The sequence below is a fragment of the Trichogramma pretiosum genome, unplaced genomic scaffold (assembly GCF_000599845.2).
Source record: "Trichogramma pretiosum strain Unisexual culture from Peru unplaced genomic scaffold, Tpre_2.0 scaffold56, whole genome shotgun sequence".
NCBI lineage: Eukaryota > Metazoa > Arthropoda > Insecta > Hymenoptera > Trichogrammatidae > Trichogramma > Trichogramma pretiosum.
In genome coordinates this window covers 523226-536940 of record NW_019641680.1, presented here as the reverse complement: position 1 = coordinate 536940, position 13715 = coordinate 523226, and the positions used below count along the sequence as shown (strand labels likewise).

The following is a 13715-nucleotide window of genomic DNA, read 5'->3' as shown; positions in this document are numbered from 1 at the left end:
GCGGAAGAATATCAAGCTAAAAGGCCGCGCGCGCTCGCGTCTTCTTCGCCTGGATGTACGTACGAAAGGGGGATGGATGACAATTTACGTCGATGTATGCGTGTGTGTGAGTAAGCAGTTTCGAGAGTAGATATAAGTGGCCGGATTTCAAAAGAGTATTAGGGCCGCTGTAAGAGGACCCTACGCATGTATGCGTGCCTATGGGTATATATAGAAGTGGCCTCGGCCGATCGTCGAGCTTTCTCCGCGTATAACGGCGTAAAGTACGCAATGCCGATACGCGCAATATCCTATACTGCAAGAGGACGAGGACATGCACACACACACGATGGACGAGAGCTGATTGGTTTTACACGCACAGCCTACGGGGTGTACTATATGCGTTGTTGTGTATGATACACATCGTCTTCTTGGTCCCTGTATGTGCAGTGCGCATACACTTAACCGGCCGATGGACACCGAAACGCTATTAACCATTACACGCATTGTCCCTTGTCCTTATCGTAGTCGTAGTCGTCGTCATCGGGAATTTGCTAATTTCGCGTAATTCGCCGTTATCTCGTGTCTCAGTGAGCTATCGTGTCTGCCTCTCCCACCCTCTCTCGCACGATGTACGAGTCTCGAGTCTGTATACATATAATACACGCATCGCATCGTGTATATACGCACCCACATTCACGTATAAATACGATCGTCAATATATATCGACGATCGTCGTCCCAGATCGTTGAGATTGCAGCAGCAGCAGCAGCAGCAGCACGCGGATATCCATGATCGTATATAATACACACATATATAGCTGCAAATATATAAAGCAAATAATTCGAATTAGCTTCTCTCTCTCTATGTCTCTCGTCTCTCTGCCTGTCGTCTTTCTCACCCGCTCACACACACACGTACAGAAGCACACGCAGAGAGGTAGAGTATATAACGCATGTAAATGCGCAATGCAGACGCGAGAGAGAGAGAGAGAAGTAGCAGCTTCGGAGCTTTACTATGCGGCAGAGGTCGTTCGTTTTCTCCTCCATATCCACGTATACGCCAGCGAGAGAGAGAGAGAGAGAGAGAGAGAGAGAGAGAGAGAAAGCTCGCACGAGGTAGCAGCTTATATATACATATATACGTATAAAGGATCTCTCACATACACACCCCCGCATCAGATAGGATATGGGATGTTACAAAGCCGCACGATACGCGCCGTGCTACGCTGCTGCGCTGCTGGTACATTATATAGCGCGTATATACCAGCCATGGCATTGTGACGCGTTGATATATCTATACGCGTGTGTGTGTGCTTTACACACACACACACACACATCGGAGGTGGGTGGGGAGGCACCAGAGGAGAAGATGTGCATCGAGAGGGCTTCGAGCGAAGAAGCCGACGACGACGAGCTTCCATATCGTAATACGCTATATAATACGGCCCGGAGCGACGCCGTATAGCAGCGGCAGCGATCTATGTATGTGGGGATCGAGGGTATAAACAGCAGTCAGCGCGTACTATACGTATTATGGTTATTGTTACAAGTGCACGCAGATGAGGGAGAGAGATGAGAGCGTGGAAGGCACGCGGGGCGTTACGAGCTTGCCGCAAAGCTCCTTGTCAATAATTAACGCGCTTTGCCGACGCCGTGAACACACACACACACACACACATGCACACACATGTACACGGAAACCGCCTAAAGCTACCTATACTACCGGTAGTCTAGCTGAAGGCAGCACAGGATACGGGAGTTGGATGGATACGCACCGAGATACGCGCGTGTATGTTTATCGACGTGCACGACGACGACAACGACAACGACGAGCGAGAAAACGACTTGCGCTGCTAGCTGCGTATGGCGTACGTGTTACCATACTAAATGTACATATACGTAGCGTATATCGTAACGCAGCTTTTGCTACGAGAGAGAGAGAGCAAAAGTGCCCTAATGAGTAAACCAAGTGCAGAGCAGAGCACAGCATGGCGGTGGCATCGAGGAATATAGCATGGAGAACCGAGCTTGCGAGCTTGCGCACCCGCTGCTATCTCTATATATACATCGTGCCAAAAGCGTGAAAGGCGAGCCCGGCCCGATACGCTCGCGACATTATAAAATATCGTTTCATCCATTTTGCACGTCGTTATATCATCTGCCGCCGTTGCTGAAACTCGCCCCCCCCCTGCCCCGCCCCCGCCCAAGCCGGTTTATTATTATTCCCTTTGTAAATGGATACACGTCGTAAAGTGCATTGTAATTAGCTGGCCGTCACATCATCCTGGCGCGCTCGCTGCTGCTGCTCTCTTCGCTATATATTGTGCTTCAAAAGAAAAAATTTTTTCTCGCTGCTGTTGCTCGGGCCCATGAATTATGAAAAATATCGTGAAAAATTCAGTACAACGGAGAGAGAGAGAGAGATGAGAGATTCAGCGAGCCACGTTACACGCACGCACGCGTGCGTAATTCATAAAGGGCCAAAAGTTAAAGAAACGACCGACGGAAAAGACACGCGCACAAAGGGGATATTTTAATTAGCTACTCGCGCGCGACATCATCGCACCTTTGTACGGCCACTTTTTATATTACACGATATAAACCGCATGATATCGCGCTAATTTTTACATTTTTTTCTTCCTTCCCCCCCCNCCCCCCCCGTGGGGCAGCCCCAATCTCGCGCGTGAAGCTTTATACTTAATTCGTTGTTCATTCGCGTCGTCCTCGTCGTCGTCTGGGGCTGTTAATTTAGCGAGAGAGCCCGAAGAAAGTTCATTTTTCAAATGTCGACACTGTTTTAGACACTGCAGCGCGCAATTTACCGTAAATTTTCGCTCGCGCACGAAAGCTCAACAACTTGTCGATAATTGCTAGCTGGCTAAGTTTGTTTTTTATCACGTGTACATGAAAATCTGATCGATGATCCCCTGCAGCTATATGCACTTTTGCGAATTTCAAATGGTGCCGGGACACGCAGGCAGATAGATCTAAACGCTGCCGCTCATTAAATTACATCAACGGCAACGCAGCAGCAGCAGCGTCGTATACATCATTTGTGTCAATTACGAGCTGAAAAATGACAACGACGATCCGCTCGCACGCGCGTATACAAGAACAAAAGTTGACGCTGCTGCTCGACGTATAGACGAGCTTGTGTATATACGTATATAGCAACTACTACCGGTGTGACTCGAATCAATTATCGATATCGCTAATTAAAGTGTTTGAAATAGCGACAGATTCGCGACGCGCGAGTCGATGAATATATATATACGCGTGGCTGCTACTTTACCAACCCCCTCTTTTGCGAGCCGAGCAGTAGTAGCAGTAGCCGAAGGTACGCCGCCGCCGTGTGCCTGTACGCTCGCTCCCCTGAGATAAAGTTTAACGCTTTTCAATAGCCTAACTTTTGAAAGGAATCGATTTGCCTTGGCTGCTGCTGCTCTCGATTCGGGGCGCTCGTTCGCTCTTTCCTACACGCACACACGTTTACACACACACACACACACCAGCCCCTATACTACCCAACATCGACGTCGAGAGAGAGAGCTGATCTGCTCGCGCGAGAGTATAATATAGCTCAATTTTGTTATACGCAGCGGCAGCGGCAGCAGCAAGCCAAGGAAATATTTAATTCAATTATTAGCCCCTCGCAAGCGATATAAAGAGGGTGAAGGAGGAGAGGGCAGCTTTTAAGGATATATGATGTATTGGATCGTGATTGATAAAACAAGCTCGCTCCGTGCGGGGATGGGTGCGGGTGGGTATCCATACTACGCATTCCGCGATACGAGCGCGGAACAATCAATTTTCTTGCGCGCATATTTAATCGATGTGTCAAAATGATCGATAGCCACCGGCAGCACCACCACCAGCTCGCATGGCGGCCGATAGATATAGATAAAAAGAGAGATCGAAAAAGCATCTCCTCTTGGCGAGCTCGAAAATATAAAACGCAGAGAGTCGAGGAGCAATAAGGATATAATACTTGAAATTTGTTTTTAAAGTTAAAAACGTGCAAGTGAGCAGCATAGCGTGCGACTAATGGAAAATTTAAACTCGGAATTAAATCCCGCACGTATGACTTTCTCTGCGTGTGCTACTGCACACACACACACACACACACACACACACACACACACACACACACACACACATGCACCAAACTATATGCGTATGGATACTAGAATAGAGCTGCTGAAATAATAAATATTATATACACACACGGACTTTGTGCGGAGCTTGCGCGCGCGCGTGTATGTGTGTGCGCGCGGTCAAAAGTTACTCCAATATATTCTCTACTATATACGCGAGGGCCTGTGCAACGCCGTATATATACACATATAGGATAGAGGGCTGTGTAATATATCTTACAGCCGATAAAATTGAAACGAAGAGGTGAAAAAAAAACGAAGGAAGAGGGCAGGAGAGGAAAGAAAACGAATGGAAAAAAGTCTCCCTCTCTACACAGGATGGAGAACGAGGCATTATAAAGAGAAAAAAAAAGAAAATCCAATGCAAGAGAGAGAGAGAGAGAGAGAGATAACGAAGTGCATGCGGCGAAAATGCTAAGCCGCAGAGTATAACGTCAGCTTCTGTGTGCGCGGTTACATTCCCTGCACCTGCTGCTGCTGTATGTGCGCGCGCGTTGGCTGTGCTTTTCGGATTTTTCCATCGGTTTACACTTTTTGCCGCTGTATATATACGCGTGCACACGATGGAAAAGCGTATTATCGACCCGGCTCGTCTGTATGTTTAAGCTACGTACAGACTGTATATAATACCTGGCAAGCTTGTTACTCCCCCCCTCGTGTTATTGATTAATATCAAATTACAAGAGGGACGAGGAGGAGGAGGAGGAGAAAAATCAGCCGAATTCCTGTTTTAAGCCCGACGCCTGGACCCTCGCTTATATATATAATAAAGCTCCGCGTGCGTACTCTTCAAAGAGAATATTTAACAATTTGCAAATATACGTATGTGTACGGCTGCTAGAGAAACAACGGCTATAATCTCGTGATGCTGCTGCTGCTGTTGCTACAGGGCTGATCCGCTCGTCGATCGATTAATGCGGGGGGATTCGCCCTCGAGTTCTTCATATAAAATAAATGTCAATCCCGTATCTAAGAGCTTGAGGTATACGCAGAGAGTCAGTGTCGGTTGGGCGCGCGCTAATGGCACAATTGCTCTTTTAGAGAGACAATGGCAGCTACAACGCAACACCGCACCAATGGACCATTACGAATCGAAATGCGTGTTGTGTGTTATGTTGCGTTGCGTTGCGTTGCACGAACTTACCAGCGAGAGAATAGGTAATTTCCAGGAAAGTATCCAAGTTTTAACGACGAGGGAAAAAAAGCAAGAGCAACAAAAAAAAAAGACTCCGCAGCGCCGCCGCCAAGGAAAAAGAAAAGGAGCCGAGAGCCGTGTGTACTGTATGCATGCAATCCCGACTGATATTTCAACGCGCGCGGGGCTACGTCGTGTTTTTCTCAATAATACCGCGCTACAGCACCAACGTGCAGGTCTGCCTTAACTCTTTTTTCCAAGGGAGATTTACCGTACTGGCTTGCAGAGATCTTCTTCTTGGTTTCGAGGAAGAGAAAAAAAATAAACGAACAAGAAGAAGACGAAGAACAAGAAGAAGAAGAAGAAGAAGAAGTAGAAAAAATTCGCCAAGTCCCCACGAGCTTCATAAATTTTTACACGCGCTGCGCTGCGAAAATTCCTCTCTCTCTATTCGATGCGAGACAGGAGCAGGAGGTAGAAGAGGATGAAGAAAAAAAACAAACCTCGCAGAGACACGGGGAACTAGCTACCGTACTATATGACTGCTTACTACTATACTACCACTATACTGGTATGTTATGCTTCGTATATGCCGTCAGACGAGATATTGGTATAAGCGTCGTAGTCGTCGTCGTCGGGCGCGCGAGGCGGCTGCAACAGACGACTACGACGACGCGTTTCCTCCCGCGAGACTCTCTCTCTCTTCGTATCTATACATATTGCCGCGGCGCAAGCTCGCCTTTTTGGCTGGCGCAAAGATTTCGACTCGACGATCTTAATACGTAATACATACTCTCGAGCTTTTTCAGCAGCAGCAGCGGCACACGCCACTCGTCGTCGTCGTCGTGTCTTTTGCCCTTTAGACTTTTCGCGACGAGCTTGATGCCGCAGCTACTTAAGCCTGTCAGCTGTTGTGTATGTTTTTTAGCCGCCCGCAGCGCACGACAGAGAGAGAGAGAGAAAGAGACGAGTGGGACGCAGTTTAGCTTTGATACGAGCCGCGCAGCTGTCGAGAGATTTCCTCCCCCGATGCCGCGGCGTCGGCGCAACTTAACTCTTCTTCTTCCCTCTTCGGCGGGGGACTCGAACGAGTATCGATGTCGCTGGGATTTCGTACACGTATACGGATACAAATGCGATTTTTCCACCGTTACGAGACCGTCTCGAAAAAAAAAATCAGCCGAGATCGTGAGTGAAACGAAAAAGAGAGGAAAAAAAAAAGGAAAGTTCGCGAGATTTCGCATCTTCGGGGCATTAAAAATTACGCGCGCGCGCGCGTGCCAGAGCGAGTGGACTGCTTATAGTGCCGGCTTGGGAAATGCAACGCGTCGGGGAATATAAACAGGAATTTCGCGTCTTTATACATAAGGAAAAGCGCAAGAGTGTGTGTGTGTGTACTCAAGGCGTGTCAATCAACGATAACAAGTATTTGCACATGCAGTGCAGCAGCAGCAGCAGTGAGTGGGTATATATACAGCAGCGAACGAGCCTCTTACGAGATTTTCTATATGAAATACTTATGCGCGCGCACTTAATGCCAAAAGATCAACTTGAAACTTCCTCTCGCTCGGCACTGTGTGCATTGAAAAAAAAAAAGGAGGAAGAAAGAAAGGCAGGGGAAATGAAAATGTTGTTAGCCGTTATATTATATATAATACACGTGTACAACTTTGCCGAACGCGCTGAGAGAGAGCTTGCAAGGAAAGCTCGGGGGCCGCTCTGTGCATAATATGAAAAAGGCTCCCTTGAATTAACTATAAGTACGTATAGGCGAAATAGACACCGACGTACATCGTGCGCCCGGTTGAATATATATATTTTCAGCCATGAAGAAAAAGAAAAGAACACTGCACGACCGACTGTGAAAAGGACGTTTGAAGAGGATCTTCATTAAAAGAGGCGCGCGCGCGCAAGTACCCTGTTCTTCGTCATTGAAACGTACTTAAAAATTTTCCACGAAAGTGAAATATAGTCAATGGACGGCAGGGTCTGCTGCTGCTGCTTTATCTTTTGCGCTACGTTTGGTGCTATATGTGTATATCGCAACGCAGAGAGACCCACACACACACGAGCTGCTTTAAAGCGCCATTACGTGCGTCACGCAGTGCATTAAGGTTTTTGCGGTGCTTTACGTAAATTACTTTCTTTATTTATTTATTTTTTTTACTTGTGCCACCTCCCTTGCTCGAGAAACGATATCAACAACGAGAAATTTAAATTATACGGCTTAATCAAAATTTTCTCTGCCACGCCACACACGCAAATGCACATTGCACACCCGCAGCAGCAGCAGCAGCAGCAGCTGTTTTGGGGATAATGAAAATTTTAATTACAATTTTAGCCGCGTGTTTAAAAATTTCACCTCGCGCGCAGCTTTGAAGTTGGGCTTTTCGTTAAATACGATTTCATTGCTGGGATTATTAGTGTTGTTGGGGATAAAAACTGCCTTTTTTTTTTTTTAATTGCATAAACCGCCAGGAGTGATAGTCGTCAAAACTGTCACTTATACGTTAAAAGCTGCTGCCGGAGTTTCGGCGATGCAAATTAAAAATGTCCAACCTAATATTTTGCCTCGAATCTCTGTGGTGTTATAAAAAATATATCGAAAAAGAAAGATCAACGCGTGTAACTTTCGGATGAAAATATTCAGTGCAAATGCGAAACGGAGTGTTTGAAAAATATATTATTTTTACACCGACTCGGGGGCTTCTTAAATAATAAAATTTACGCAGCTGTAACGCGCGCGAGATCGGATGCTCTCGTCAAAAATTTGCCAAATCCAAAAAGAAAAAAAAAAAGGAAACCCGTAGAAACTCCATGCGAGTAGAATATCCGAATCGATAAATCACCCAGTCACGTATAGAGAAAAAGAGAAATAATATATTTTTGCACGTTTTTGCAAACTTCCGCGCTAAGAACATATTTTATATTTTTATACAAAAACAGAAAAGCAGCAAAAAAAAAAAAAGAAACGAAAATGAAAATAAAAGAAGGAAGTAAAAAGCTGTATATACGCGCAAGCGGAGTAGTCGGTGCGAGCGCGTTGAAAAAATGAAACGGGATTGCAGGGCTCGCGTACGTGGATGCTAGCTATAGGCTAGGCACTAGCTGCAAACGCGCACACACGTGTAATATATATTTATACGCACACGTAGGCAAATGAGTTTTTTATGCATAAACACGTGCGCGTAGCGATAGGCTGAGTTTAATAAGGGAGTATCGCACCGCGAGGGCGTGCGTATGTATATATGTACCATCCATATGTGTGCGTTTGTGTGTGTGTGCGAGTCTCTGCTACGCGCCAGAGGAACATTGGCCCGGATCCAAATGGATATATACATACGCGCAGCAGCAGCAGCACACGAATGGAAAGGGTAAAAAGTTGCGCGCCGCAGTAATGGTGTAGAGGGTGGAATTTGCTCTCGAGCTTGCACACACACACACGTATACGCACGAAAATCACCCACCCACCGACCGGTGGATCTTTTTGTAAAGAAGCCACTGAGGGAAGAACAGCAGCAGCAGCAGTGGCACAGCACGTGGAGTTTCCCTTTTTCTTGCGAGCGCGCCACACATACACATTACCCACGGCGGTCTTCGGCTTTTTCTCCTCTTTTTTTTTTTTGTTTGTAAATACGTCTCTTTTATCCGCCGTCGTGCGATTGATTACTCTAAACGGAAACACGGGCGACGTACGGGGACGTCAGAGGAGGGTATTGTCTTTGAAGTATGCCTTTAGGTTTTATTTCTAATTGCTTAATGTAAATGAAAAAAGATTTTTACCAAATTACATGGTAATGAACAATTCTTGATGGACTGGAAACTTGAAAATGTGAAGAACTTATATTTCTATTAGGTATAAAAAAGTGTACCTTTTTGTCAAACTCCTTTTGTAGATTTCGCTTTTCTTTCGAAACTTTGTTGTCGATTGCTTGTTGAATTTTATCTTGATCACCTTCCGTTTTCAAAGCAGTTTGTATTTTTGCATCGGCAACAGTCTGAACAATAATTCGGAATTTTATAATTTCATTATCTTATGACACAAAAAGAAAACAAAATAATATCGCCAATAAAACCTTACCTGTAGTTTTTCTAATTCTTTCTGTAAGAATGCTACTTTATGGTACATGTGTAAAACAAACAAATCGAATGCCTCTTCAGTAACAGCAAATTTCTTGTCATTAATGTTCATGTTAGGGAAGAGAATTTGTAGCTCATCATTGAATTGCTCTCGTGCAGCTTTGACATTTTTCCAGTATCTTTCAGTTATGTTAGAATTTGCGGCTTCTTGGTCAAATTTATCTTTAGCTTTGTCGACATTGGCCAAAATATCCCTGATGTTCTTTTTTGTAATTGTTTTTTGACCCTGAGTGGCTTCAAGTTTGGGATCATCAACTGCTTTTTCCAATCTCTTTAAAGTTGTAACTGCTTCATCAGCTTTTTTTTCAGCTTCACTCAAAGCTTTCTTTCTTTTTTCTGACGCGACTTTCAATCTACAAATGGTGCATAAGAATTATAAAGTTTTTCAAAACAAAATTGTTTAATTCATAATTTTAAAAATAACACTAACTTGTCCCAAATCTGATTTCCTACTTTAGAATCAGAATTTTCTACAACACTCAGGACATCTTTGTTGTAATCTTGAACAGCAACTGCTGCCTGTTGAAAGCCTGAAATGGCATCTTTTGCAAGTTCTCCAGCAAATCTTTCCAGTTCATGTAGATCTGCTGTTTTGCTTTCTATTGGCTGTGCCACAGGAACACTAACTGATTTTTCCACCACTGCAACATCATAGAATAAGTATCAGTTTATTCCTCAACCGGATGAAATTGATTTTAGGTATTGCTTTGATGAATAATTTGTAAATGTCATTATGTATATGTTGTATTGTACATACCAGTTTCAATTTTTTCTCCTTCGTCTTTACTAACTCTAAGTTCTGGTGTAGGTTTTTTTGGAGGTGGCGGTGTAAGTTGCAAAGCAGATGGTTCAAAAGCAGATCGTGGCGCTAAACACACATTGAGTATTGGGTCAGCCAAATTGTTAGTTACTATTTAGTATGTGCTGTTTTTTTTTCTTATTATTTCACTTATTAGTTATACATATTCTCAGTATTTTTTCTTTTGCATATTATTATTATCAAAACATTAAAAATATCATTTATACAAATTTGAAAAAATAATTTGTACTTTAGAAATAATTTTCAATTCTATGAAGATTAATTATACGAATATTATTTCAATATCTATGCTTAATTTGAATATAACATAAAATAATGATTTCTAAAATTATAAAAAATAGGAAAAATTAAAGAAAAAAGTTATCTCACGTTTAAATTCTTCTAAATTCTTGCGATCTACAGTTGTAGCCACCTTGTCTGGTATGTTAGGATCCTTGCCAAAGAGCATATCTAAAATTCTAAAACCAATTTGTTAATTTTGAAAGTTTAAAAAAGTGTATATTTTTTAACTGATATACTAACTTGTTTTTTAGTGATGTAAAAAAGTTTAGAAGATGATCTAAATAACTTTCTTCTTCTTGGAAAATAATTTGGATGGTTCTGTCGGTTCCTGGTAACCAATTTTCCAATGTTGCTCTGAATTCTTTATCATTTTTGGCATAAGTTAAAATACCAACAGCTCCTAGAGTTATTGCTCCAAGTGTGACTAAGGTGCCTGTACTGCCTCCAGATTTCCCACTGAAATTATTATATAATGAAATATCTCTTTGGAAAATTTTTGATTATCAATATTTTAAATCAACATTTCAAAAATATATTATTATAAGCTTGAAACAGGAAAATTACAGGAAGAACAGGCCCAGGATAAAAGTAAGAGGAATCACAGCTGGTAAAACCAAAAATAAAGACTAGCTATTTTAGATTACCTTCTTGAATCTGATGAATACTTATGAGCAGATAACCTTGTTGAAAGTGTATCATTTTTGAATAATCTAAAATCAATAACAATTAAACTTTTCATTAATCCTGATTAATTATTTATCATTTGTAGCAAAACATTTGCTTCATTTCAAAACAACGATACCACACTATTTAGACAAACATAACCCTATGATTACCACAGATTTCACTGTTTATTGCACATTTGTATAATAATTTCACAGTGTCACTCTATTTTTTTATCAGTAGTAGTGCAATCAGTGCACTAAAAATCTACGAAACATAAGTCAAGTAAACTACAGCACTTTTACTCAACGATCTGTCACTACCTACAATATACTTAACAACAACTTGCCTAAAGTAAACATTGCAACTTTTTAGTGCTAATGATCTTACCTATTTTCATCGTGGGTTCTAGATTTTGTCTCAAATGACCTGCTTGTAATATACAGTCTTTGACAGCCTTGTTTTTGAATCTGTAATAATTACAAGTTTGAATCAGTTCAAATATTGTTCATTCAGTCAGGTAAAATTATGTAAGCCACCTTGACACTTCATGACTCGTGTTAATCAATGATAAATGACAATTATCAATTTGCTCTGTCTCTAATGCATCAATGAAACAGCAATTACATTCCCAATGGAACCAGATGCTTGAATGGGCATCGGTTGCACAATGAAATAAATAAAAAGGCATGACTCGAAGGTAAGGAAAACAAGCAAGTGCGAGACAGGAGGAGTCAAGGAGGTTCGAGTGTCGGCGCATCTTTCGATAACGAATTTTTGCTGACAAAAACTACGTACCCGATTGAGGTTGAGGCCATTAACGGGTAATTTTAATCCAATTCGGAACATTTTTGAAAACGATACCAATGTTAATGGGGCCGGTATAGTAATGCTGTGTATTTTCTCGTGTCACTCGCTAAGCATGCTCCACGGGCCTGCCTGACCTCCCCACACACGCAGGCTTTAGATGAAAAGAGTAGACGACAGTAAAGCAGTCCGCTGACTGCAGGCTGCTTTTGCACTATCCGCGCGGCGCGTGGCACCACCCGAATCCGCGAATTCGAGACTCGCGTGACCAGCGTTGCGCTGGGGGAAAACACGCCGGCGACGAGCTATTGTAGGAGTCGTCGACGGCGAGACTTCTGCTGCTGCAGCGGAGAGCTTTTGCCAGCCGATAGAGAGAGAAAAATCCGCACAGAGCCGCAGCGATGCTGCGTCTTCTGGGAAGCCTTTGCAGAGGTAATTCGATTGATATTTTGCAAATTTTCATGCGTCCCCAACGAGATTTTGCCACGAACAGAACTGTTTTTTGATGTTAGGCACGGAATTGTAATTTTAAATCATCGACATTTTGTTTACTGTTATGATGGCATAATTTTGAGGTTAAACATGCCGGATAGCCAAGAGTACTATTATGTCGTAAACGAACCGAATCGACGTTCTTTTGGCTTGGATGTTTTGATTGCAGCGGTGTAAATTTTAGAACTTTAATTTTAATGACATTTGTCAAAGTGTTCGAATTTACATTCTTTGCTGACCAATTGTGTGTGTGATTTATTATTTCAGATAATGCAAAAAATTGTTTGAGAACAACTGCTCCAAAGGTTTTATCAAACGATGCTAAAATAAGTGCAACAACTTCAATTCTTCCACAGTTGCGCTGTCTGAGTATTCTCAGTAAACAAACGCAGCTGTCAAGTTCATTGAATAATGCAACTCAAAGTTGTGGCATATTAAGGTTTGTTTTAATGTCATAACAATATTCAATTGAATTTATTAATTGATATAAATAACATATTTTTCCTTTTTTTGACAGTACATCTTTGGGTAAACTTTTGCTGCCTCAAGCACAGCCATCCGCAGTACCATGTCGCACAGTTACTAAGTTTTCTCTCAGAACTGCAAAAAGAAAATCTGTAAAAACAGTTTTGAGAAGATTTTATAGACTCCATTGGTAAGGATGATGTTTTATTATTGAATTATCAACTTATCTAAGCTTGTTAACCATTAATCTTTTTTTTTTAAAGGGGTATATGGATTCATACCAGATCTGGTAGACATAGACACTTGTGGAAGAAAAGGGCCAAACGCAAGAAGCGTCTGAGGACTCATGTGTTTTGCAATGCCACTCAGAGTAGACTACTAGATAAAATGGTCACAATGTTTTGGAGAAGACCAAAGTACTACCCTGATGATATCTATAATCCGTATCATACAAGAGAAGAGTTTTATTTCACAAATAGAAAACCTAAACCTCTTCCAGGGCATTATCCAGATTATTAATAAATTGTAATGTAAATGTATAGATTGTTATTGGCTTATTGTTAGAAAATACAAACAATGTTTGTGTAAAAAAATTTATTCTATTTGATACCCTCCTATAATCGTAATATAAGATTTTACTATGAAGACGAGACTCATATAATTGTTTCTGGTGAGCAGATCATTTCTCATTTTACGTTGCATTATACCGGTTGCATTAGTGAAAATTTATGTTAACATGACAAGTTCTTGTTGATACGGATTTTATGTCAAAGTTG

At 42.2% G+C, this 13715-nt stretch overlaps 2 protein-coding genes across 3 annotated transcripts in view; one reads left to right on the top strand and one right to left on the bottom strand.

Moving 5' to 3' along the window:
- Positions 1-12111, bottom strand: part of LOC106658146 (MICOS complex subunit Mic60) — a 33827-nt gene extending 21716 nt beyond the window's left edge. The window contains exons 1-9 of one of the 2 annotated variants that reach the window (XM_014379973.2): positions 11974-12111; positions 11566-11645; positions 11157-11222; positions 10753-10968; positions 10600-10688; positions 10168-10278; positions 9841-10051; positions 9352-9763; positions 9143-9268 (exon numbers count right to left, since the gene is read on the bottom strand). In XM_014379973.2, the coding sequence (XP_014235459.1) occupies positions 9143-9268; positions 9352-9763; positions 9841-10051; positions 10168-10278; positions 10600-10688; positions 10753-10968; positions 11157-11222; positions 11566-11645; positions 11974-12024 (1362 nt within the window). In that variant the 5' untranslated portion in view covers positions 12025-12111. The remainder of the gene's footprint in view (positions 1-9142; positions 9269-9351; positions 9764-9840; positions 10052-10167; positions 10279-10599; positions 10689-10752; positions 10969-11156; positions 11223-11565; positions 11646-11973) is intronic. The other variant, XM_014379975.2, reaches the window with a different exon arrangement.
- A 192-nt stretch (positions 12112-12303) lies between these two features.
- Positions 12304-13508, top strand: LOC106658147 (39S ribosomal protein L35, mitochondrial). The gene is made up of 4 exons (XM_014379976.2): positions 12304-12414; positions 12742-12913; positions 12992-13129; positions 13203-13508. The coding sequence occupies exons 1-4, from the start codon at positions 12384-12386 to the stop codon at positions 13456-13458; spliced, it is 597 nt and encodes a 198-aa protein (XP_014235462.1). The 5' UTR covers positions 12304-12383; the 3' UTR covers positions 13459-13508.
- The last annotated feature ends 207 nt before the right edge of the window (positions 13509-13715 follow it).

Coding starts and splice junctions, on each gene's coding strand:
- LOC106658147 (XM_014379976.2), top strand. CDS start 12,384: ATGCTGCGTCTTCTGGGAAGCCTTTGCAGAG. Junction 12,415..12,741: donor TCTGGGAAGCCTTTGCAGAG/GTAATTCGATTG, acceptor TTATTATTTCAG/ATAATGCAAAAAATTGTTTG. Junction 12,914..12,991: donor CAAAGTTGTGGCATATTAAG/GTTTGTTTTAAT, acceptor TTTTTTTGACAG/TACATCTTTGGGTAAACTTT.